The sequence below is a fragment of the Meriones unguiculatus genome, chromosome 6, assembly GCF_030254825.1.
Source record: "Meriones unguiculatus strain TT.TT164.6M chromosome 6, Bangor_MerUng_6.1, whole genome shotgun sequence".
In the NCBI taxonomy this organism is placed as follows: domain Eukaryota; kingdom Metazoa; phylum Chordata; class Mammalia; order Rodentia; family Muridae; genus Meriones; species Meriones unguiculatus.
In genome coordinates this window covers 45,093,881-45,120,898 of record NC_083354.1, presented here as the reverse complement: position 1 = coordinate 45,120,898, position 27,018 = coordinate 45,093,881, and the positions used below count along the sequence as shown (strand labels likewise).

Below are 27,018 nucleotides of genomic sequence, written 5' to 3'. Positions count from 1 at the left end.
CTTGGGAGATAACGCCAAAATTGGAAATATGTCAGGATCTTCTTGGCTTGTGTGAAAAAGAGATAACACTTGTCTAAAATGCTTCACAAGCAGGTGCAATAGCCGGTTGCAGGTGTTAGGGCAGAGACCGTGAAAATTTCATAAGGACCTGAGGAGGGGTAAACTTGAGCCCAAAAGCAGTGGGTGAGCAGATATGGTGGTTAGGGAGAGCAAGCTGCGCCACAGAGGCTGGGAACAAGTAGCAAGACCCAAAGAGCCAACTGTCACTCACCCAAACATGATAGATAAGAACATGGCAGCGGCCGAGGCTCCAGAGCCTCAGGGCCTGTGTTTCTCAGGCAGGAGAGGAGATGTTATAAGAAATGACATGACCCGATCTGAGCTTTGACAAGTGTTCAGAATAGAGTTATACAGAGGAAAAGATGAACAAGAAAAAAAAAAAAAAGGTAACAGAGAGTAGGAGAACGGGAGTAGATAATAGAAAGATGGAGGGGACTGACTTTCCAGGCCTGGACCAATAATGGTTGTCCACTTCAGTGCAGACTGCTGTCCCTAAAGCCAAAGGAAGAGAGAGCTTGAAAGGAAGGTGACAGTCAGCAATGGAGAAGTCCCCAAGAAACTCAAGACAATGAGGTCTGAAAGAGCGCTTTGGTCTTTCTCCGCAGTTCAGAACAAGACAGAGACCAGCCAGCTCTTTATTCCCGTGGAAGAGCCCGGGGTGAGAGTGGAGCAAGATAAAGGAAGCTTATCTTGCAGGTTTGACTTGTTTACCTTTATTTCTTTCAAAAATGAAAAGAGGAACAGTTGGGAGGAAAAACTGGAGGAAGAAGCCTGAGGTTGTGATGAAGGCTTGGAGTATGTGAGGAGAGAGAGCCAGGCACAGCCTAGTAGCAGGGTAACTAAGAGGTACTGGGGGCCTGCAGGCATCAGTCTTACAGACAGGCCTGGGTTAGATGTCCAGTCAGCAATCCCCCATCTTTGTGGTGGTAAAAGGGGCCTCAGAGCAGAGGTTGTCATTGTCGATTGCCCTGGAGAACCACCTGCAGGTTCTCCTCTCCCCACAGATTGGACTGGCCCGGAGAATGTTCCAAGATTCCCGGGAGATAAGTGGCAGTTGAATGCTCAGTCCTAAATAAGATGTTTACACCACTTCCTCTAAGGCTCGGGGAAGAAGAGATGGAGAGAATGTAAGAGCTAGAAGATGGAGAAGAGGGCTGAGAAATGCCATCTTCTGGATTCATCACAGCCATGGCCATCATGAACTGTGATTACCTGAACTGAGTCTGTACAGGACTAACCCTGTCAACAGGCAGTGGGTCATAGAAGAGGAATGTAGATTGTGACCTTAGCAGCAGGGTTTCCTGACAGAGGAAGGGGTTCCTGAGGCCCTATCCCTCCTTACTAAACTTTCAGAAGCTAGAGGAGTCACCATCTTCAATTGCATACACTCTGCCGAGGCCACCAGGTTCAAATGGATAGTTCCAAACTCATAATTCACACAGATGGCCATGGTCAAACTTGGAGAGTCACAGAATGTGAAAAGGGGCCTTGTAGGATGGAGAGGGGGGTGTTGACAGGGGTAGGTGGGAAATAACAGAGGGTTGGGTTTGAGAGTTAACAGATTGCATTATATACATGTATAAACTTGACAAGGAACAAGTTTAATTAGTAAAATTCCCAGGTGATTCCAATGTATATCTAGGACTAAAATCATCACCTCAGTAAGGTTAGCTGAGTGCATTCTGTACTGAAAACATAATCTATGTGTGAGTTCTTCCGATGCTCATTTTATTGTAAAGAGGGAAAGTCACTGTTGCAAAGTCCTGTGTTGCCTGGTTCTGTTGCTTCTCTTGGGTGTGTGTTCCTTTGGAATCTAACAGGTAACTAATTACACGTGGCAGCCACAGCTTAACAGCTAATAGCTCTGTGTGCTTAGCAGGTGCTGAACACAAAATATCAAGATTTATCCTCAGAACAATCCTAAGCGAAAAGCACTCATCTAATTCCAGCTTTATAGTTCAGAGCTGTGAGACACAGAAAAATTACATGGCTCCTGTGGCCACCTAGACAACAGCCCTGAGTGTATGAGCCTTCTTAGAGCAGTCAGGACTCTTCTTTTGTTTAAATAGGACTAGCCCCATCACTCCTTAGAAACTCTTTCCACTTTCTCAGATGACTTTTGGAAATGTCACAGTCGGGTTCTGGAGAAATGGCTCAGCAGTTAAGAGCGCTGGCTACTCTTCCAGGAACCTGTGTTCAATTCCTACCACCCACATAGTGGGCCACAGTTGTCTGTAATCCCAGTTCCTGAGGATCTGGCGCCCTCTTCTGGCCTCCAAGGGCAGTGCACCTATATAGTGCACACACATACACACATACACATAAACAGAAAATAAAAAATGACTAACTCTTTGGAAAACATTAAGTCCCCCCATGTCCCTCACTAACGTGTTTACTGTTCAATTTAATCCACTGATCATAGATAAGACATAACATTTCTACAGGCTGTGATCTAAAACCGACCTACGGTTGTTTTAAAATGCTCCTTCAATGTCTACCAGAGAGTTTAAATCAAGGTAAGGGTTCACCAGATCTAGAGATATTCCTTTGGTTGGTGGATGGTTTGTTTGGAATAGGTCCTTGAGTCTTTGTGATCTGGGATCACTTCCTGGAGAGAAGGTATAATAAAGCCTTAAATGGATGCTACAGAAGTGAAAGTGGGCCTCTTTTTTGATATCTTAAAGTAATTTCTACAGCTTTGTGAATAAGTCTGTAAGTAAGGTGTGTAAAAAAGCACATGCTAACACAGTACACAGAAATTTTATTTAAAGATGAAGTGTTTTTTTTTGTTTGTTTGTTTTAAATGAATCCAACTTAGAGAGCAAGGACACCATGGTTTGGTGTCTCTCTGTAGGCAGCGCCCAAACGCCGTTCTTCTGCTGGCATTTCTTGACCATTTTCTTCCGCGTCCATCTTGTTCTTTTCATAACTTCCCAGTGCTTCTTGCAGAGCTCTAGAGGCCATCCTGCTTTTCCTCTTCTCTTCTGGAAAAATATCCAGTGACTTGAGATCTTCTGAGTCATAAGCAAAGGCAGGTGTGCCAGCCTGGCGCTTGGACAACCTGTAGGAGAGCAGTCTTTGTCACACTCTGTGGCTTGGGCTGGGGATGCAGTGTGGTGGTGGAACACCTGAGGTCTCCAGCATCACTGCAGACTCCCACAGACCAGACTGAGCTGTTCTGTCCCTGGTGGGCATTGCTGCTACGGCTCTGGGCTGAGAAGCCACACCACCCTCTGGCTGGACCAACGGCAGCATCAGGTGCTTAGCATCACCAGCTTTGTCTCTGAAACCTGAGGTTGGAGGATGGGTGCTACGGTGGGATGGGATCTTGCATTTTGTGCTTTTAGACACCTGTGTGTGCTCGTTGGATTTAGTTAATTGGTTCTATATTGTTTTTTTATTATCTTTATTTTACGTAGATGAGTGTTCGCCATGCGCACATTTGTGTATACTATGTCCATGGCTGGTGCCCATGGAAGCCAGAAGAGGGTGTGGGACCCCTGGGGCTAGAGTTAAAGCTGGTTGGGATCTGCAGGTAGATGCCGAAGACAAGAGCAGCAATAGCTCTTAACTGCTGGCCATCGCTCAAGCTCAAGGTCCTTTTTTACTTCTAACATTAAAAAAAAAAAACATTAGAGCCCAGCAGTGGTGGTGCACACTTTTAATGCCAATACTCAGAAAGCAGAGGCAGGTGGACCTCTTTGAGTTCAAGGCCAGCCTGGTCTACAGAGTGAATTCCAGGACAGACAGGAGTACACAGAGAAACCCTGTCTTGAAACAACCCCCCACCAAAAAAAAAAAAAAAATCAGAAAAGAGAGGCAGGCAGGCATGATACCACACCTACAATCCCAGCACTCAGGATGCAAGAGAATCTTATAGTCAAAGCTGCCTGAGCTACAACACGCTGGAGACTCTTTCTCAAAACAAAACAAACAAAAACCCTTAAAAAGGAAACCCTAAACACCATCAGAATTGTTAAACCCAGGTATTTCCCAAATGTTTTTGGTCATGCTGAGGCCTGGGGTTGCCGGTAGGGAGACAGAATTCCCACCCTCACCCCCAGGTCAACCACACCCCGAACTCACCTGTTGCTCGGAGTGACTAATTGCAGCAAGGTGTCCCCACGGTCTGGGCCTCCACACTCCTTCACAAGCTCTGGGGGTGGATACTGGTTCATTCCACCTGGAAGGAAAACATTTTAAAAAAGAAATCAAACATAAAATCATATGAAGTGTGCAAGTAATCTGAGTGAAAAGAGGAAGTGTCAGTGGAGCGCTTGGCACAAATGGGGCATCTCTCACCGCCGCCGCCCCGAACCCTGCAAGGCTCAGGAACCTTCAAGGAAGAAGAGAAGCAAAGACTGTGAAAGGCAGAGGTCGGGGATCACCAGAGCCAAGCAGGGTCTTCTGGATGTGGCAGTACTCATAACTCGCAGCTGGGGTGATTGCTGGCCCCAATCCCTCACAAGATAAGCCTGCCAACATTCTAGCATGGAGGGGAAAGGGGCTCACCAGCCCCCACCCCTATCCAAGGAGATACTGACCATTGGTGGCTTCTAGGAAAGACAAACTCAGTTTTCTTTAAGGGTGTGGTCCCCGGTAGGTCAGTCATGGCCTCATACAGCCATGAATGTAACAGCAGCACATACTGGACGTGGTAGGTTATGAAATATATAAAGAGGATATGAAGTTGGGAAGGGGTAGGGAGGTAAGGTTGGATCTAGGAGGCGTTCAAGGGGAAAAGTGGGTATGACCATGAGCAAAACGCATTGTGTGAGATCCTTAAAGAATAAAAATATCATATTTAGCCAAGTAGTGGTGGTGCAGGCCTTTAATCCAGCACTTGGAAGGCAGAGGCAGGAGGATTTCTAAGTCTGAGGCCAGTCTGGTCTACAGAGCAAGTTCCAGGACAGCCAGGGCTACACAGAGAAACCCTGTCTCAAAAGCAAAAAAAAAAAATGTGTGGATATATATTAAAAGTAATAAAAATAGAGCATAAAAATAAAATAAAATACCACTAAAATCACCACCAAAATACTGCATCAAATTCAAAAGTCATAAAATCAAAGCAAAAATCTAAAATAAAACAAAATAAAATAAATGCAAAGATAAAGGCAAATTGAGCAATAAGAGCAAAAAAGTGCATGATGGAAAAATCAAAGGATCATAAAAGGGATTCGAACAAAGCATGAAACAAATGTAAAAATAAATGCAAATAAAACAATAAAAATAAAATCAAAAGCAAGCAAAACAAAAGCATAAAAGTGCACTGTTAGATAAATAATATCCCAACATAAAAGAACATAACAAAATATAAAGTGCAAATCTAACAAAAACCTCAAAAATAAAGTACAATTCTATTAAGCGGATGAGAAAAGCAATTGTTTTTCAGCTTGCTTCTCCCTCAGAGAATCACTGAGCTGCAAGCCATCTCCACCACTCAGTGCAAAGACCTGAAATGTAAGGCTCAGACAGAGGAAGCTCCTGGCCTTCCTATCACACAGGGCACAAGTAGGAACGCTAGGACCAGATTAACTCACCGATGATTTATCTGTAAGGGGAAAGGCACAAATGCCATGTCAGTATTTCGAAGATGTCCATCAGGATCCCTTCATCTCCTTAGTCAGGAAGGGACAGATGTCCCTCAAGAAGGGGGTGAAATGTCACACCCACTAAGGAATTTGTGTCTCCCAGGATGGAGGGTAAGGAGGCATCACCCATCCCTCACAGCACACCCACATCATGGTTTATTTTAATTACTCACTGCAGGCAAACACCTGGAATTGGCCAGGATAATACACACACACACACACACACACACACACCATTTTTATTCTAAGTCTCTACATTTTGGTCCTGGTTGCTTATGAATTAGGTTCATTTGGGTGTGATGGGAGGTGAGGCTTCTGGAGCAGGGATGTAAGGGGCAATTCTAGCCAGGATGCACTGACACAGCCCCTGCCCTTTAATCTTCATGTTGGCTTAATCTACCCAGCATGCAGAGGGAGGCCCCAGGCCCTTGACCTGTCACCCTTGCTCACTGGAAAGTCTCTTAGGACTTCTGATCTCACGCTCACAATTCAACCTGTACTTCACAACAGTAAGACAAAACACTGCTTTCTCTAGTGTGTGGACCTGATATGTAAAATCCTGTGTGTGAGAGACAGAGATAATGCATATGTAGACCATGAAACTTGAACGAGGAGGCAAGGATTGGCAGGAGGGTTCGGGAAGGTTGAGGAAGAGTTGAAAGGGCAAGAGTGATTATTATCTCACTACATTATTTTCCTGCATGGAATTACCACTGAAAATAAAAACTTTTAACTATCAGATAAAAGAAGGTGTTTTAGAAAACAAACCTCTCTAAGTTCCTGTGGCCAACACCACCTAGGGTAACCCAGCCCCTACCCACCTCACCCACCTACTCCCCCACCCACCCCCATTGCCACTCACTCTTCAGAAGGCTCAGGAAGGCCTGCGTGAATCTGCTGGCATAGGCTACCTCCTCCTCTGAGACGCCCTCCAGGCGTAACAGGTGCTGCTCGGAGGGTGCACTGGCTACTTTGGCCAGCTCGGCCAGCTCGTGGGCTCCCACTCCCGGGCCCACAGCCAGCACGAACAGTGTGATGCCCTCGCACTTGGCCTCCTGGGACAGAGTCCTCAGCGTCTCTCTGTCCCATCTGCTTGTCTCACTGGCCACGATGGCAAAGAGGACCCGGGACCTACGCGGCTGCGTGGCTGCCAGGAGCACTTTTTCCAGTGTCCACCCCAGGGCGTGGCCCAAGGCAGGGGCTCCCTGTAGCGGGCGGCCCGCAGCCTCTCGGACCTGCCTTTGCATCTGTGTCCGGTGGCCGTGGGAGGTCAGGTGGAAGTACTCAAGCACAGGGGCTTGATCCACACCAGGCCGAAAGCCTGGGGTTGTGTGTGTCACCAGTGCTGCGCGTGCCCCGCGCCAGGACGCGCCGGGCTGTTCAGCCACCTCCAGGTCCTTGAGCACCTCGTCCACTAGCCTCAAAGCCCCCAGGTATATGTCCTTGCTGACGCCCTGGGAGCTGTCCACCAGGAACACCAAGTCCATGTCCAACTCCTGGGGCCTGGGAGCATCTGGCAGGCATTCTGGGGCAGGTCGGCACTTGTCTGGCAAGGAAGCACAGGGAAAAGGCGGAGTTAAACCAGGCACCCTTCCTTACAGCCTCGTGGAGGACCTTGAGGGTTGCCCCGGGGAAACTGGGTTGACGCAGCAATCTGATGGCCAGTTTGAAAGCAGGTGCCCATTTCTCATTAGACAGAATTGAAGCTGACTGCACATCTAATGTTCTCCAGTACTGCCGAGGCGTCAAGGCTAGTGCCATTGCAAAAGCACACCGGCGTCTGCAAGTGTGTTGTAGCCACCCTGGGCCGCGTGGCACCTGCGGGGGTCCAGGCTGGTCATGTCAGCTAGGCCTTTAGGAGTCCTCATCTCTGGTTTATTAGTGTCTTTCCCTCTCCATAAAAAAAAGAACTACAGATGAACCTTTTAAGCAAGTACATGAACATCACGCTGCTGTTTGAGGAGTCACACACTCACACACGCACACACGCGCACACACACTGATTACTAGAGCTAACAGTGAGAGAGCACCCAGGTGAGACTGACATTTCGTGTTTGTACTTATTTACAACAGCAAATGTTGGTGGTTTTACCATGACAGCCTGATCAAGAGATCAGAGTTCTCCAGCTGGTCTGGCCTTAAAGGCATAAGGAATTTTTTCCTTCTTTTTTTTTTTTTTTTTTTTTACATGGGTTCTGGTTCTCTAGGGCTGAATCAAAGCTCAGGGTCTTGACATGGAAGTACGCTCAGGCATTCTGCCAGTGTTTTAGGAAGCCACCCATGAGACAAACCCTTTCGTTAATAACTGATGGTCAGCTAGTGTGCCTAACCCGGAGCCCTATCCGCCAAGGGATCTATACAGTATGGGGTGGAGGTGAGATCTTTATCTTCACTACCTCTACCGAAATGAAATTTTTGCCTTTCCTCCCATCATGCATAAAAGCAAAGGATCACGTGTTACAGTTGAGGCAAAAGGTCTCAACAATATGCATTCATCGCTTAATATAACCATCGTTACTGTAGTTATTAGACCTTCTGCTAAAACTTGTGGACACACTAATTTTTAAAGCATGTGATGGATTGATTAGCAAGTGTATTATATAGACATGATAGGAAAATATTAAGCTACCAAAAAGCAGGATGTTCTGTCATTTGTGACGTGAGCAAATCAAGAGGATGTTATGCTAAGTGAAATAAGAAAAGCACGGGGGGGGGGAACACCATACGATCTCACCATTGCAGACCACAATTCCCTAAGTTGAAAAGTCAGTATCTTCATCAGAGTGCTTGTGGCTACTTGCAAGAGACCCTCAGGCTGGCGCCTTATTTGGGAGAGCAGGCATGTAGTTATGTCTCCCCCAAGAAAGGGGTCAGGTGACACAGATTTCCTGGTTCCATTCAGGTTCATCTCTTACTCAGTGTGTGACCTTGGGCAAACGAGCTTGTCTCCTCCAACCTCCGTCTGTCAGGGCTGATGAAGACGGCAATGGCACCCACCTTGTGAGGTTGTTCTCAGGAAACGGCTCAGTGGTTAGGAGCCCATACCACCCTGACGCCCGAGGCCTTTTCCCAGCACCCACATGCAGGGGCTCACAGTCACCTGTACCACTAGCTCCAGGACAATCCAACACCTGTGGCCTCTGGGACAGGCATACACTCAATTTACAAATAATAAAATGAGGCTGTTTGGGGGTTTACATTTAAAAAAAAAAAATGAGAGAAAAGCCTAATGTACAGTAAGGTCTCACAGAAAACTCGTGACGTCCGGTTTCCATAGAGGAGGAACCAGGGCTCAAAGAGAGACTGCCACATGAGATGAGACGTGTGAATGCAGCTTCTCTGCCATGGCACCGCCCGCACGTGGCCATCCCTGAATCTGCCTTCTCTCTCCTGCCTGGCAGTGCATGACTACATCCTCTTTTGGAATTCAACCACTCCTGTCTGGGTTCACACAGTGGGGACAGATGGTTCACTTCAGTGGGCGTGGATGGGAATGCCTCACGGGCAGGCATGGGAGTGCTTCCGCAAAGAGTTCCCCCCGGCACAAGCTAGTGAGCACAAAGAGTTCCCCCCGGCACAAGCTAGCGGCGGAGGCTGGAGAGCAACGAGGGTGGATCTCACTACTGACGGCAAGTAGGTCCGTTATCTAGACCCAGGACTCCTGACTCCTTAGTTCCGTGATCTCGCCATCACACAAAGGTGGCACTAAAGGATGGCTCTTGTGCTCAGACACATACAGGAGCTCTAAAGAAGGTAAGGGGACAGAATGTAGCAGGGATATGCCAAAGGGGACTCGAAGGGGCTGTGGGACCCAACGGTCCCATGACCCATCAGAGGTCAGGCATCGTCTGGTCTGTGGTCACCAAAGAATGCGGTGTTTGTGCCTCTCAGGAAAATTCTGGCTTCCCGAGAAAAACCGAAAATCTGGATTTAGTAAAGATCCCCAGATTCTGAAGCACTGTGCATGCCAAGCGAATGCAGAGCAGGCCAAGCTGTGGTCAGCAGTGTGTTCATCCATTCTCAAGCCATCAGTCAGATTTGAAGCACCAGCCTAGCTCTTACCGTAGCAGAGAGTACAGCTGGCCAGGCCATCCACGTCTTGCTGGCCCTCTGCCTCCCATGTAAACAGGTGAAATCTGTTGAGTCCGTCCACCTGATTAAAACATAATGCACACAAATTCATAACCAGCTGGGTTAAATCCCAGGTCATTGTCGTTGTCGTTTTTTTCTTCCCGAAGTCAGACCAAAAAGACATTAATGCGGTTTTTAAGAAATATACAATTGCAGAGATAAATATGTAGAAATAAGTTGACATTATGTAACACATTTATAGTCATGTAGGACCTAGCTCTAACAGGAGCCATACTATGCAATAAGGAGGTGGTCCTGTAATATTCACAGGGAAAGGGGTGGCTACTATGAAGAAGACACCTGTAGAATTTTCCTGGTGTCAGGGCGGGGCCAGAGCAGAACTAGAAGAATGAAGAGGAATCAGGTGAAGCTTTGGAGAAATGGGAAGATCTGTTTATCTCTTTCAAGTACCTCTCTGATCATCATTAGTTTAATAACCAACAAGGGTCAAAATCAAAATGTAAATAAAAACAATAAATCCAACAAGGTCCCTGGAACACCTTGGAAGCAGATCAACAAACCCATGCCTTCTTCCTAGAGGCACAACCAGACTACATTTCCCAGCCTCCTTTGCAATGAGTCTCTACATATGACTGGTTTGGTTAACGGGATGTAGGTAAGTGTGATTCATGTCATTCCAGGGCATGCATTGTAGTTCCTTGCTCCCTCTCCTTCATTTGCCATCCATTTTTGAAGGATGGAGAATAGAATTTGATGCCCTAAATGATAACGAGGTCCCTGAAAGAAAAAGCCAGGGTCCTGAAGTAGCTATACACAGTAGAACATGCCCTGCTCCTACACTCTTTCAGGGGCTATATCCACTGGGTGGAAAACATTCAGGTGTCAGATGAATGGTTCCACAGTTAGCCAGCCCTGACTAACACTGTCCCCGAGACTTCTACCTTATGATGAAAACTAGAAATGGTCTCCAATCCTTCCTCTCAGGAGCCGAGGTGGTGTCTGCCAACCTGCAGGTGTCTGAGCCTATTCATGTCCATCTTTTTATCCACTCTCTATCAAGGCATGTAAGATGGAGCCCCACTGAGGATCTGCTCCTCCCACTTCAGGCTCATGGCCAGAAACAAGCCGACTCTGAGCACCCCTCCAGGTGGTAAGGTGTCCCGGGCCATGAAGATGTCATGTAAGCGCTCAGAAAGAGTCAAAGGTTACTCCCGACAAGAACTTTCTATGCCATAGACTCTTTACAAAGCTCTTTGTTCTTCCTGCTTGCTGTTCCAGCAAGCCTTGAGAACTGCCTTTCAAAGCACATTCTTAATGAGGAAAGAAGTATGAAGAATTGACATTTATTTATATTAATGTAACACACATACCAAAACAAAAACAGACAAAAATCTAAGGAGGCAAAAAAGAAAAATCCTCTCATTCTTTTACCCAGGCTGGTAAGTATCTACTACCTAAAAGTCCTCACAGGCCACATAGAGAATGGAGAGCTGATGTGCCATGTCTTCACTTGTGGAAAGAGGGGCAAAGGCTCTTCAAAGATGAAGAGGCTCCAATAATATGTTTTAGGAACACAGGAAGAGGTGAGACATTTCAAGGGAAGGGGCTGATGAAGGCAATGCTGTTTGGCACTGAGCCGGACAGTGGCACTTATCTGAGCTCTGCTCACTGCCACATTTCCTGGTATTAGATACTGCCCACCTCCAGTGGGCAGCTGTGGGGTGTCTGGGCTCCCTGACGCATGGAAGACGCTGACGCCCAGTCTTCTTGAGTACAGAGTTGCTGGCATTCATCACTCAGCTCTCCTCCAAACGGCCATCAGATCTGAGTGTGGACTAGCCAAAACTCAATCAATCGCTCCAGATGGAAACGGTGTAGACAGGGATAAGACACATCATCACTTTACTGGAAGTCACAGGAGGAGATCTGGAAGCTTCCGGGAGCAGCACCCATGGCAGTGAGCCAGGAGAAATGAGAAGCTGGCATAACCGTAAGAGCTTTACCAGGCCTTGTAGGGAAATGTTAAATTGATACACAGCTATTTTTTAAATCATGGGAAGTGTGGCCAAAGCTATAAAATGCAAACTTCAAACGAGGTTTTAAAGTAATGAAATCCTTGAGACACATGTACACCTTCACTCTACATCTGAACAAATTCACGCCCTCCTCTCTTAGAGACAGCTCAAGGGGAAAGTTCCACACCAAGAGATTAGATGTCAGGAATCTGGGTTGTACAGTCCTTTATCTGTCAGAGACGTGGCCACAGAGAGGCATCTGCCTTTGCTTTCCTTGGGAACATAGTTTGTTTTTTTTTTTTTTTTTTTTTTGCTTTAATTTTATTAATTAATTTATTTTTATTTACATCCCTATCACAGACTCCTCCCTCATCTCACCCCAGTCCAACTCTCTCACCCTCTTTCCCCTTTCCCCTTCTCCTCAGAAAAGCGAACCTCCCTCTCCCCCACCCTTACAAACCCATTCCCGCTCATCACACAGCAATAGGACTAAGTACATCCTCTTCTACTGAGGCCAGACAAGGCAGGCAGTTAGGGGAAAGTGATCCAAAAGCAGACAACATAGTCCAGGTCAGAGACACCCCCAGCTCCACTTGTTAAGCCCACAGAAAGATCAAGCTGCTCATCTGTTACATATGTGTTGGGGGCCTAGGTCCAGTCCATGCATGCTCTTTGCTTGGTGGTTCAGTCTCTGTGAGTCCCCATATTCGTAAGTTAGTTGAAATCCTGAGTGAGGTAACTCAGACACAGAAAGACACAAATGACAGGAGCCTAGCATGGTTGTTCTCTGAGAGGCTCCACCCAGCAGCAGATCAAAACAGATGCTGAGACCCATAATCAAACATTAGGAGGAAGTTGGGGAGTCTTGTGGAAGAGTTGGAGGAAGTCTAGAAGATCCTAGACAAGACAAGAACTCCCCAAGAAGACTAACGGGAACACAGTTTTAGAAGAAGTCGGTGTGTCTGGGTTTTACTGTGCCAGCATAGCCTGGTCCTGAGTTACTGTCATCTGTGTCCACTTCTGGTCAGGACAGTGTATGAGAGTTCTTCCGCTCTGAGCATCTTAGCACCCATAACTCTTCCCTGATCTTTTCAGTTCATTAGAAAACTGCCAAAGCCAACCAAATATGACTAGATACACAACTTACACTTTTTTAACTTTTCTTGGGAACAATAAATTAGGATCCCACTTCATATCTGTACTGTTCTTGCAAAATAATTGTGGTAACAAATTATTTTGGTAACAAAGAACAAATATGGAGCAGAAGTCCACAGGGAAGCTGTGACTCAGTATAGACACATCTGTATGGGGTTTAGTTAATAACTTTCCATGACTTTGACTTTGGACTTGCTGACAGAGCCACTGTCGGTAAAAAGGTTTTAAAAATAAAAAAAGTTTCCTAAGAAAACTCAAGCAGAGAGAGAACATGGGAGGGCATGCTGGTGTGGGGAGAGAACACTGATCCATTGATTCCTACTGAGAACTGCATCCATTGCGGAGTGGGGAATCAAACTACGAGGCCCTCAAACACAGCCAAAATGGAGCTATGGTTAGAACCGCACCTTTGGCATTCTCTCGAGCAGTGTCTGCAGCAGAGGGGAGACACGGCGCTTCAGAGTCAAGTCCCCTTAGCCAAGTCCACCCAGATAAAATGAGATTCCCGACTCTGCCATGGAAAAGGCTCTCGGGACAAATTAGAACGGAGCAAAGTTAGTGACTGGGTAAATATTTAGACAGAATCATACAGGAAATGACAGTCACAGTCCCCGGCACTGGTGTGGGCCTCTTGAGATAGAGAGGTGCTTTGGGATCTTTCCCCCTTGGAGAGCTGTGTACACTCCTCCAAAGATGTAATCTACAACAAGAATTAGAGTCTAAGCCAAATGATCCTTGCTCGGACTTCTGGCTAAGACTAAGTGTAAACATTAAGCAAAGCTTAAGTTTAAGATTTAAAATCTGTCTAAGCTGGTGTACTTATTTTTCTTATCTGGGGGACTTCCCTTGTGTGTCCTGGGAGATAGCTCGGTCATAAAGTGTCTGCCCTGTAAGCATTTGGAAAGTCTGATTCCCCAGAACTCACAGAAAAAGAAAACAAAAGCAAAAGACCCCATAGTGATGCGCACTTATGATCCCAGCAATGGGAAAGGCAGGGACGGACAGAGCCCTGGGCCTCTGGACAGCTAGGCTAGCCTGTCTGACAAACAGCAAGCCCACAAGAGACCCTGTCTCGCAAGAAAAGGTAAATGACACCTGAGGAACAGCCGAGGTTGTCCTCTGACCTCCACAACAGGTCACTCTCATATATGTGAGCCTGCACACACACACACACACACACACACACACACACACACACACACACGCACATGTGCACACACACCCCAAGAATTTCCTTTTGTGAATGAAATTATAAGGTGGTTTTATGGAGTAAGGTGTACTGTTTAAGATTTAGGAATAAGGGTCTAGAAAGATGACTCAATAGGTAAAAGCACTTTTGGAAGCATGAGGACCTGAGTTCAAATCCCCAAGAAGCACGTAAAATGTTCAGGGTAGCCACACACACTCTTGTTCTCCCAGGGCTGTGATAGGAGATGAGAGGATCTCTCACACTTGCTGGTTGCCAGGCACCTCCCAGTTCCATGAGAGACCCTGTCCCAAAGGAATAAGGAAGAGAATGATGGAGTAGGACAGCAATGTCTTCTTCTGACTCATGAGTGCCCTCACCCATGTGGGCATATGCCATACACACAAATATAACACACACACACACACACACACACACACACACACACAAAAGATTTAGGGACAAGAGCAAAATGCAACAGGGTGAACTCAAGGTTACAAACATTCTGGCCCCAAATTATCCAGTCATTTCGATGTTCTTGTTTGAGACATCTTGTTCTAGGGAAACACACATCATTTCTGCGGGCACTTGCAGCTGGACCAGTTGACGTTTCCTGACATTCACTCTGCATGGAAGACAAACTAGAGCCCAGGGTGAGGGAGGGGCTTCTTTCCCCTTCTCGGGTCACCTCCAATGTCCCCTGTCTTTCTACGCCACCTTGGTGGTACAGTAAAACCAGGGAGAGAATATGTACACACATGGGTTTGCACGGACATCCTTTTCTGGCAGAACAATACAAGAGCAACACTCAAACCCCGCCCTCCCTGCCCCCCCTCCCCCTCCCCCCGCTAAAGAACTTCCCATGAAAACTTGTCCTGGAGAAGCTCCCAGGCTTTAACTCAGGCTTCAGCTGTTGTACTCTGCCTCCAGAGGCCAAAAGAGAATGTTCGTTTCTGGGACAGAACTGGAAGTGGCGCTTGGCCTGAAAAACCAAAAACAGGTAGGGAGGGTGGAGGCAAGTACGAGGGAGGAAGGTTTATCTTGGAGAGAGTTAGAGCTCACTAGACCCTAAGGAGTTTACAAACTATCTGACGTTGAGCTGGAGTGAGGGCTCAGAGAACGAGGAGGAGAAAGTTATGTGGGAGTGGGGCATTCAAGAGGCCAGACAGAGGGAGGAAGGACAGTCACCGCCTCCCCTGTGGCTGCCCCAAGGATCTTGAGTGTTGGCTCCTCTAAACCATCATTTTGCCACTGAAGTCAACCAAGCAACCCATTTTCCCTGTACTTCCCAGGAACACTGGGAGTCCAAACTGGGGTAAGAGCGCACATACAGAGAGAAAGGGGCACTTGGGGACGCGCCGCGTCAGGACAATTTCTGGACTGTGGGCCTTAGAACAAGTCACGCCTCCCTCTTACCTCTGCTCACTTCAGCTGGACAAAGCAGACTATCATTCCTAACTGGTAGGACATTTGTGAGGGTTAGACACTCCCTGTGGTGCATAGATTTACTTGTCAACTGGACACAGCCTGCAATCACCTAGGAAGAGAGTCTCAGTGAAGAACTGTTGGCTTGGAGTTGGCCTACAGGCATGTCTGTGAAGGGGCGTCTTAACTGAGCTAATGATATGGGAAGATCCAGCCCACTGTGGACGTGAGTGGCACCGTTCCCTCGCCAGGGGGTTCTCTCTAAGAGCAGAGAATGAAAAATAATAATAATTAAAAAAAAACAGTATCTTGTTCTAGGGACATATCTCAGTTGGTAAGGTACTGGCCACACAAGCTGGAGGATGTCTGATGCCCAGCACCCATGTACAAGGCTGGGTATGGTAGTGTGCGTGTCCATTTATAATCCCAGGGCTAGAAAGAACAAGACAGGTTGGATCGCTCAGGCTCCCTAGCTAGCCAGGCTAGCCTAATCGAAGAGTTTCAGTCCCCAGTGAGAGACGGTGTCTGCAAAAACAGGGTGGACAGCTTTGGAGGAACTACATCCATGGTTGGCTACTGGCATACACACACACACACACACACACACACAGAATATCTTTAGGTGACTTTCACTGAAGTCTAAAATCACATCCAAATTAAAAAGCCTCACACACACATGCCAATTTTTTTTGTTGTTGTTTTCTTATCTTCTCAAGCTGATGTTGTGTGAAGGGAAGGGATTTCTGTGACAGCCGGCCTTCCATTCTTCGGATTTGCTAAGGAGTAAAAGTGGAACCAGTTTGCAGACGTCTCTCCTAATACTATCATAAAGATAAAATGCAGTAAGAGAGACAAAGGACTTGGAACTTGGAAGGCCTCTCTTTTGTTTTTCTGGTTTTGACTTCTGAGTTCAAAGCTCCCCGGGCTCGTGAGAACTCCCGGGCTTGAACACTCGCCTGTTCTGTGCTTTAGTATCATTGTGTGACGAACAGGCTCATCATATCGCCTGTCTCATTGGGTTCTGGGGATTAAGGGAATCAATAAAAGCTTAGAATGGTGGCTGGATCAATAAACATGAGCTATTTTCCTGGGCGTTGTTTCAAGGGAATCTGTGCGAGGCTTTTTAGAAAGAAAAATGAAATCTGAAGCCTGGAGTGCTAGCTGCATTTTTCCCTCTAATGCTCCACTCCTTCGCTTTCAAAAAAGGACCTAATGAGGGCTTATGTTTTGAGGCATAAGACAGTTCTTAATGACAGGATCAGGCACAGGGAGTCCAAATGCGATAACACTGTTTCATTTAGGGCTGAAACAATTCCGTGGATGATGAAACAGCTTTCCAGTAGGTGCGGCAGTCTCCAAGTGTGTTTAAATGAACTAAGAAGTCAGGATATGTTTGTATAATTCGTTCAATTTGAGCCACCATCACTTGCCCAGAAGAAGTACGTGAGGGTTGTTCTGAAAATTACAGTCACATAGAGGCAGAAGACGAAAGCCTCGCACGCAGTCAGAGAGCCTCCTTCGGGCGATGAACTGAGAAGATAAACCCACTGTCTTCACCAGACTGCCCTCATGTAAGGAATACCAAAGAGTAGGGGACGGCTGCGGTGTGCCATGTGCCTGTTAGGGAAGAACAAGGATTAAGCGGCCCTGGGGATGGGGTTGTCATTTTGACAGTTTCTCTCCTTGCTAGTGTCACCAGCACCAAGGTCATTCGTTACATCTGAACTGACAAGCGTCATTTAGCATCTTTTCTACACCATTAAATTTTCCAAGTGCCGAGCTGTATCCCAGCACCCCGAGGCAACGGCATGCCCACATGATGGAGAGCAGGGCGGCTAAAAGTGATGATACAGAGTGCCAAATACATTCAAGCCGCCAAGCTCACCTCACGTAGCACCTCAAGCTTTCACTCTGAAGCCCTTGGTGAGGAGGGCAAGCAGGCCACGACTAAGGACGGATCTGCCAGTCAGAAGCAAGCGCTAACTGTCCAGCAGCCTATCAGAGAACAGCACAGGTATGCCTTCAGGGGGATGTCAGGGGCCCAACCCCCTGAGAAACAGATGTGTTGATAATTACACCTGGATGGAAGCCTAGATAACACAGCAGCACCAACGCCTCCCCAGGCTTTTTGTGGTTTAGGTGGTTTGTTGTTTTGGTTTAGTTTGGTTCAGTTTTTTTTTTTTTGTTTTGTTTTTTGTTTTGTTTTGTTTTGTTTTTTTGAGACAGGGCTGAATAGCCCAGATTGTTCTTAAACCTGCTATGTAGCCAACAGTGACTATGGATTTCTGATTCCCCCGCCTCCACCTCCCAAGTGCTGGGATTACCCGCATATGCCACTCTCCTCGGTTTATGTGGAGCTAGGGTCAAACTCTGGACTTCACACATGCTAGGCAACTACCCTAGTAACAGCCATATCCTCAGACCCCACTGTCATTTCTGAGCCAAGAAAATGAGGCCCAGACAGTTTACCTGGCAGGATCCATAAATACCTCTTTATCTATGAAAGTGAGGGGACTGCGTATCTAATTTAAATTGTAATCTTTATATTCCGCCTTTACCAGGCCATTCTAGAAGTTACTGAGACCCTCCCCCAGCAGCCTGCCTCGTCCAGACATCCTGCTAGATGAGATGAGAGTGGTGTAGCAAGAACAAGACAGAACTTGCTCTCTTTGTTCTCTCTGTTTCTCAACCTGAGATGGCCGCCCAGCCTGCCTGGTAGTTTGCAAGCTGTCACAAGCTTATCCACTGGTTCTTAGGCACACTCGCCGTGTGTCAACCAGATTTCTCACCCAGCAGTTCTGCTGCACAACTCTATCTCAGGAGAAAATGAAGTGGTCTGGCACAGCTGAAGCCGTTATTTATTAAGGAGAACCATATGACATTTCCATTTTCCCAGGTCAGAAATGGTCGATTGTTGGTAATGTCACGTGGCTTAAACCTAGCATTCACACACAGTGGAAGAAAATCGACCTTCATTTTGATAAATCGCCCCAGAAATTCTGGGACATGTACTGCATAGGAGTGAGTTAAAAGAGCGGACTGTAGAGATTAGACAGTGGACAACCGCTGGGTTCTACGCATACTGAGACACCAGAGTGAAATAAAGAACAACTCCCCTCTACACACAACACGGATGGATGAGCAAGACCAGGCTTGTTGACTAGAAAAAGTCAGACACAAAGGACTAGATATTGGGGGGGAGAGGGTCCATCCCTATCAAGACTCAGAAGACAAGCAACAGCTGATGCTTGTGGTCAAAGTCAGAAAGTAATTGCCCTGGGCTGTGTGGCTTGGTAAGAAACATGGAGATTTATATAGATGTCAAAGGTCTGAGTCTTAAATAACACCCTGGTCACAGAGGAGTAAAATACACAGGAATCCCTCTGGGGCTTTCTCAGTCAGCAAAGTGCTTGCTGTGGAAGCACAAAGACTTCAGATCCCCAGCAACTAGGTAAAAAGCCAAACCTATACACCTCGCACTGGGAGGTGGAGACAGGAGCATTCTGGGGCTTGCTGGCCAGCCAGCCTAGCCTACTTAGCAAGCTCCAGGACACGGAGAGAGCCTGTCTCAAAACACAGGGCAAACAGCTCCTGAGGAATGACTGCCAAGGTTGAGCTCACCCCCCCCCACACACACACACACACAATCCATTCATGTGTGTGCTTTATAACCACCGTACTCTTCCAGTTGTTAAATGAATACATAAGGTAATACACAGGTAAAAGGAAGGAGGAAAAGGGGAAAGCAAGCCACGGTCTATAATCTCCGGCAATAGTTTTCATAGTGTTATGAAGAACTATGAGACAACAGATTGCAGTCTTCCACTAACTAGTTACCTCGCCCCCGAGAATATACTTACCTTCTCTAAGCCTCGTTTTTCTCATTCTTGAAGTAGAGAGAACCAACAAGGCCTAACAGAGCTTTGGGGATATTACATGAAATAACATCTGTGAGACCCTTAGCACAGTCATGTGCTCTACGGGAGCTAGTTAGTCTCCAGTAGCTCTGTCAAGAATGGCCAGACCGAGACCCCTCACCTCTCCCGCATTCAGCAATTTCTGGAGAATTCTCCCCCTGAGCCACATTCACATTTTCCCTGGCAGAGGGTTAAGAACCAGACTTACTCCAAAACCTCTTCCCATCAGCCCTAACACCCCTTCCCATCAGCCTTTGCTCCTCTTTCCATCAGCCTTTGAACCTCTTCCTGTCAATCCTTGCACCTCTTCCCATCCCATCATGCTTTGCACCTCTTCCCATCAGCCCTTCTCACACCTCACATACCAGCAAGGAGTCTGGGAGGTTGTGCTCCTCCGTGAAGGTCACGACTGCTGTATCAATGTCCGCTGCGTGGAGCTCCAGCATGGCTGTACTGACGGAGGTCGTGTCATAGTTCCCACCGGCCTGGAAGAACACGGCCACCTTCCTCACCAGAAGGCCCGAGCGCACACGTTTGAATACGTGCCTAGCCACAAACCTCATGGTCGCCCCAAGGTTCCGGAACCCAGATGAGCGTTCGAGGGGGATTTTCCTGACAGCCTGTAGAAGGGCAGCTTTTCTCTGATGGTCTGGGAAGCGCGCGAGGTAATCTGTCCTTGTATTATAAGAAATAATGGCCACTCGGGCACCAACTGGGCAGTTACTCTCACTCATTTCCAGCTTCATCAACAGAGATAATAAAATGCTTCTCATCCTCTCAAAGTCCGGCTGGGAGACATCGTTGGACATGTCCAAGGCAAAGACCACTTCCGTGGGGAACGCTGGGCATCTGGAAACACCTTGACAGGGACACACAGACTTGAGCTGTCTGGGCTGCCTCTGGACAGGTGAGGGCTTATGTGAACAATGAGCACTGTTTACCTTTTGAACAAGCTGGAAGGGAAAAGAAGACACTTTTAGTGTACATAGGCAGTTTATATTTCAATAGAAAAGAAACTTTTTGGATTTGACAGTCTTTCTGTGTGATTCAAGCTGACCTCGAATCTAAAATCCTCTTGCCTCTTGCTGGGATTTTCAAACTGTGTCCACTTTGAAAAACCCTCTCTTCTGAGAAATGCAAACGGCCTTCTAGACACCCCTCCCCACTGTGGCAAGGGCCCGTGCTGCTTGATCAGTATACTATTTTCTCATTTTTTTCCATTCTAATAGGGCTGCTTACTACATTCTGGATAATAGAATAAGAAAAATGCTAAGGCTTTGCAAACGCATTTTTATACCCTAATGAAACCCATTACTTGGTAGACTAAAAAAAAAAAAAAAAAAAAAGGCAAGAGTACTCTTTGCCCTTTGCCCTTTGCCTCTCCCTTTCCTTCCAGGCTGGATGAAATGCAGATACAATGGCTAAAGTTTGGTTAACTGCTCAGAGCATGAAAAAATTTGGGAAATACAGCACCTACCACACACATACAATGAAAAAGAAGAAAATACAAGGAGACTATCCTAGAACCCCTAGAATGTACACAACCCAGGACTCTTATCTTATTAACCCAGACTGATGATGCCCAAGGTTTGACTTGAGAGACACATTTCCCCATTGTTACTGAGGTCTTTGGGTACATTCAATTAAAACACTAACCTATTCTGAACACGAATCTCATATATATATATTCTTAAAATATAGTCATCTACACTATATATCTTATGTAAAAGCATATATGTCTGTACATATATATGAGCAAACACGCTCATAAAAAATAAAGATTATCCTTAGTTCACCATCTGGGTATCCATACATAAAAACCCTTTCATCTTATTTGATGAAACTTGGAGTTTAAAGTATGTTTGACTGTGAATCATGTTACACTGGTATGACCTTTTTTTTTTTTTAATCGGTAAATGCTGAGTGCTAGCGTATATTCTACTATGTAGATGTCCCATGATTCTTCAGCCTTTGTCCCTCAGTTCGAGCACATGTATGCAAGCATCTGTGCCTATTTGGTTCAATTACAGTCTGTCTGTTGCTGTAAGTATAGGTTTGTATATGGCCAGTCCAGTTGCTCTTCACACAAGTCAAACATATGTGCGTACCCTCATATTAGGGTAAGGATTATTTTGACTGGTGGTACAAGCCTGCATTCCCAGCTCTCAGGAGGTTGGCACAGGAGGATTGCAAGTTTGAAACCACAGCAGTATACATAAGGAGTTTCAGGCAAGATAGGCTAGTTAGCAAGACCCTGTCTCTACAGACCAGAAAGATACAAATAAGTATGCCTATGTATCTATGTACAGCAATTATGTACATATTTCCAGTTTGAGGGCCAAAAAGAGCATCTCATTGTTTTAACTGATAATCTTTAATTTCCATTAAGGGTGAATATTCTCACAAGTGCATTGTTAATTAGGTTTTTTTTCTTCTCTGAATCTCATGTGTTTCGCCTATTTTCAATTCAAACGTGTTTTTTTTTTTACACATTTAGATTTAGCTTTTCCAAAAATGTCTGTGCTTATAGATAAAAATGATTATGTAGCAGCAATTTTTATCTTGACATGACATAGCAAGGGCACTGAGCCCTCGACTTGACTTTATCTCAAATACTTTTTTCTCGCTTTTCTATTTGTTTTTGACCCTGGGGTGCTTCTCCGTGTAACCAGGTTTTAGCTTTCTATATGGCCAGTTCTTCCTCCTACCCAAGCTGATAGTATTACTCTGTGTGACTTCCATGAAAATGGATCCTGGGGATCTCCTTGAACAGCAGCTGGACAAGAGTGGACAGAAGCCTGAGCAAGAAGGCAAGTGATTGCGTATAAAACCCAAGCTTCTACACTAAGAACTTTCAATTCAGTGTTCCTTCCCTACCATCAGTAAGGGGAGAAGGGTGCCCTCTGTGGACGAGAGTACCCATGATGATTTTTAAAGCGAGCACATAAGGGTCAACCAGTTTCGTGACAAAGCAGTTAGGACCTAATAGTTCATAGTTCTATTTCTGCGGTGGAAATGACAACAAAGAGGGTGCGTTTCTTTTTGAAAGGTCAGCATGAGTCCTGTTTGTGGAAATAAAAAGAGCAGGGGCTTCCCAATGCTCTCTTTCATGCACCAAGATGCAGGTGCATAGGTGTGAGCATAGTTACATTTGGGGGACCCTATTGAGATGGTGTGCTTTTCAAACTACTTCATCCCGGAGCCCACAGAGGAAGAGATCACTTACTGGAAGGGAAATTGAGCCCAGTCTGTTAATTTATAAGAGCTGTTTAGGATGGACAAGCCGCTTCCCATGGCTCAGTCAAACCCTGACGTATGCCCTTGATCTACCTTAGCCCCCATTCTGCATCGCTGGCGCCATCTGAGCGTCTCCCAAACAACTTACCGCAGTTCCCTCGCATGAAATCAACAATTTCGCAAGGCTGTGGAGAGACGGGGAGAGGAAATGAGCATTTAATGTGCAGCACGTTCCTCTGTCATGACTTGAAACACCACATGCGCGTTATCAGGACCTATCTGAAGTATTTAAATATGTGACAGAGAACCACAAAATTGTTAAAGCTGACGATACCACCTAACAATGTTATTTCCAGACCCAGCCGCTATGTTAAAACATCTAAAGGATTTTATATAGCCTGTTGAGATAGGTAGGTAGGGTATGAGTTTTTCCTTGGTAATCTGCCTCACAAATCAGTGGGATCAAATCTGATTCTGAAGGTTGAAACCCAGACAGCACTGGGGGCTGCCACCAACGTAAGAATTTTTATAGTAGTGTTTGCTAGAGCACTTTAGAAAGACTGCCAAAACAGATCCCCCCCCTAGAGCCCCACCTCTGTAATTCTACCTCTTTCCTTTTATTCCCCCCTCTCCATTCCGTTCTTCCCTCAACCTCAGACCCCACCACTTCCTGTTCCTCGGTCGGTCCCACTTCCTCCAACCCCTACTTAAGAGTTTGTGTGTACTTGGGAGATAATCACTCCTCATCGTTTCTGAGGTTATTTTTGAAGTATCCCATAAGACACAAAAGCCTGTACCATTCTGTGAATTGTTTTATTAAAAATATCCCGGCATAGTGGCATGCATACCTTCAATCCCAGCACTCAGGAAGCAGAGGCAGGTAGATAGTTGTGAGTTTGAGGCCAGCCTGGTCTACAAAGAGAGACAGCCAAGGAAACCCTGTCTCAAAAAACCAACCAAACAAACAAAAAATACAACTTTGTAGGCAGTGTTTTTACCTTTATAGAAGAGATACTCCAGGAAGAAGGTAGACTCCAAATATTTTTCTTTTGTGTCATTTAATGTTTAAACTATTATTCTATTATTTTATAGTGCCATTGAAAGAATCAGACTAGCCTTATAACCTATATTTTTAAATCATAGGCCCATGTCAAACTAAAGTTTCCCAATACTTTTCCAGAGAATGTAACAGTCCCTCCTGACCCTAGCCATCTGCACGGACGGAGATAAGGAAACGAACAAGCAAAGACCTCCACTCGGTTGCAGAAGAAAATAACATTGTCTAGCAGCGGATCCAGATGGTCCTAATTCCCCTCCCAAATAGCCCCTGACCTTTTGACTAAAGGCACATAGCCCCGCTTCTCAGAGAGACCACAGGATGAGCAAACTGCTTTCCCACCTTTAACAATGGCCTAGACTAACCACAAAATGTACTAATCCTTTCCCCACTTTTAACAGTTGCTGAATCTGCACATATCAGGAAAGATCAGATATCCCCCAGATGTCTAAGACAAAGCTAACCCGACCTGGTGCCCACAATAGACCCTATATCCACTCCCACGATGTCAGACCTGTAACCCCCTCATCTACCCCTTTAAAAACGGGAGGCTACTGCGAGTCACTGCTGACTCTAGCCTGAATGTAGAGTTAGTCCCAGCACACTGGTATAAATAACCTCTTGTTAATTGAATCGATTCTGGCCTCCAAGTTTCCTTCGCAGCAAACCTTGTAGGTAGTTAGGCTCCCTGCTGGGCCTAACACTAAACCAGGAAAACTCTGTGAACTTACAGTATTAACAAAATGGATAAAAGGAAAAATTAAGAAGCCTTAGGTTTAGCAAATCTTGCTTTGGGGATATAGAAAGATTTATATTTTTAACTATGTGAATTTTTGAATTAAGAGGATTCACCTACCGTCCTATCCACCAAACCTTTTGAGCCCTTGATGCCCTGGAAAGAGTAGAAACAGGGTTAAAACCGCAAGATTCTGATTCCCAACACATTTTCTGTACAGCCAACTGGAGATGCTGAGTGTTCATCATGGCACATACACCCTTCTCTCCTGGTCCTGGAGTCCTACCCAGCCTAGTAAGGAGGACAGAGTTCCTGAGCGGTGCTTCCCAGAGTCCAAAGCCCGGGAGGATGGGACATAGATCCTTGGAAGACCATGGAATTTTGAAACTAATCTATAGTCATTTAAGGTTCCAGGTCCTACCACAAGCTATTCTAAAGTACATCCTGGTAAGTTCCCCTGTTCCTGCTCTTCGGGCCTCTCATCCCCACCCCACCTCTGCCCTCACAGTGAAGGAATCCTCCCAGAAGCCTTCCGGTTACTGCTGTCTGGCTCTAGCCACTGTGGGAGCCTCGCCAGTCTTTGTCTTAGAGGTGGTAGCTTCCAAGGTGGTAGCTTGTAGCCTTGGGCAGGTCACTGTACTGAAGCCTGCTCAACCTGCACCTCATCATCAAATGACTCAGTTTGATGGCTCAGTTTCTGACTCAGTTGAGCCTCTCCAGTAAAAATCCTGAACTACAGTGAGGCCATCAGGTCCCCCTCTGGCTGATGAGTATGCTAGCCCTCATAGAATGACGGCCGCTGGTTAGTTTTTGTCAACTTGATACAAACCTTAGCATACCTTGGAATGCGTCCATTGAGAGACATTGTATCAGACTGGCCTGTGGACATGTCTAGGAGGCATTCTCTCGATTGCCAACTGATACAGAAGGCCCCAGCCAACTGTGTGTAATACCACCCCTAAACAGAGGGGCCTGGGATGGACGCCATCCCAGGTCGGGGGAGTAAGCCAGTAAGCAGCATTCCTCTGTGGTCTCTGCTTCGGTCCTGGCCATCAAGCTCTTCCCTGCCTTGAGTCCTTGCCTCGACTTCCCTCAGTGAGGAACTATAAACTGCAAGCCAAATAAACCCCTTCCTCCCCCACTTGCTTTTGGTCAGTGTTTTCTCACAGCAACAGAGAAGCAAGCTATACCACCCTATCTCTAAAACAGGGCATAGGGTGAATCCCCAGAGCCTTTCCACATCCCAGGGGATTCTGTAAATTCTTCTAGTCTTGCATGATTGTATGGATGGAATACTGCATTAGGATTTCCTTCTGGCTATATATGTCGGTTGCCATGTTTGCATTTTGGTCAGCTCATTCTCCAGTAAGTTTTATGTATTGTTCTATGTTTTTAGGAAGGTCCGTAACTCTCTTAGACACTCCGAGATCACCTCTCTGTCCAAAGAAAAACCATATGTGGAATACTGTGTAGATTTTGAAGTAGGTGTTCTATAAGAGTTTGAAGTAGACATGTCCATAGGACAATCTGAGACATTCTGCCCTGCTGAATGTCCCAGACATTGGTTTCTTCTTCAGTAAGGCCTCTTATGAAGCTCTTACTCATCTTGGCACAAGGTTGAAAATTAAAAATAAATAAATAAATAAATAAATAAATAAATAAATAAATAAAAAGGTTTTTTGTTTGTTTGTTTGTTTTTTAAAGGAGAGGGTACCCATTACCATTTTTCCTGGCGGGCCTTGGTCACCCGGAGTTCCAGCAAACCCAGGAAAGCCAGAATTACCCTACAAGTGAAACAACCAAAGGAATAAGCTTCCCCATGGGCTACAAAAACTGGCCCTCCCAAAACATCAAACTGTTTCAGGCCTAAGGCCAATGAATCCAGGGATCCTCCATGGAGAGAGACAGGGAGGCTTTCTGGGGACAAGAGGACTCCCTTCTAACCCATATGCTTGCCATGGATCTCATACACACACACACACACACACACACACACACTTCCATGAAGAGCATTCAAATATAACCTTACCCCCAGTCAAGACTCAAGGGCACGTGATAAACATAACACACAGGGTCTGCACTGAGGGCCTAACAGTGGGGAAAAGAAAAGTCCCCACAGCACCTTCTGGGCCTCTGTGTCTCAGGAAAGGGTGGATGGGGCTCACTGCTCATTTTCTAGGTGTTTGAAGTAACACAGCACTGATTTAATCTGGATTTAATCAATGCTTCATTTTTTTTTTTTATTTGGAAGTAGAAAGATCAGTTAACTGAATAAGCAGCAGCAAAGCTGGGCGAGCATGGACCTGATCATCTGCATGACCTTGCCATAGATGAAAATACCAATTACTGAGTCCAAGGAAAACACACGCTCTCTTTCCCTCCTGTTCTGCTCTGAACACAAGCTCACGTCCTCTTTCAAGAAGGCTTTACTTTAAATATTTTAAAATCACATTTTTTATTAGTGTGTGTGTGTGTGTGTGTGTGTGTGTGTGTGTGTGTGTGTATGCCATGGAACACATGTGGAGATCCTTTTTTTTTTCTTCTCCT

General features: G+C 46.0%; 1 protein-coding gene across 1 annotated transcript in view; it reads right to left on the bottom strand.

Moving 5' to 3' along the window:
• Positions 1-2,804: 2,804 nt before the first annotated feature.
• The window catches only part of LOC110550189 (collagen alpha-4(VI) chain-like), a 92,884-nt gene continuing 68,670 nt past the window's right edge, over positions 2,805-27,018 (bottom strand). Inside the window, exons 28-36 of the mRNA XM_021639890.2 lie at positions 26,193-26,255; positions 24,592-24,627; positions 22,827-22,863; positions 20,383-20,394; positions 19,807-20,300; positions 9,714-9,804; positions 6,514-7,197; positions 4,147-4,243; positions 2,805-3,121 (exon numbers count right to left, since the gene is read on the bottom strand). Coding sequence (XP_021495565.1) covers positions 2,875-3,121; positions 4,147-4,243; positions 6,514-7,197; positions 9,714-9,804; positions 19,807-20,300; positions 20,383-20,394; positions 22,827-22,863; positions 24,592-24,627; positions 26,193-26,255 — 1,761 coding nt within the window. The 3' untranslated portion in view covers positions 2,805-2,874. The remainder of the gene's footprint in view (positions 3,122-4,146; positions 4,244-6,513; positions 7,198-9,713; positions 9,805-19,806; positions 20,301-20,382; positions 20,395-22,826; positions 22,864-24,591; positions 24,628-26,192; positions 26,256-27,018) is intronic.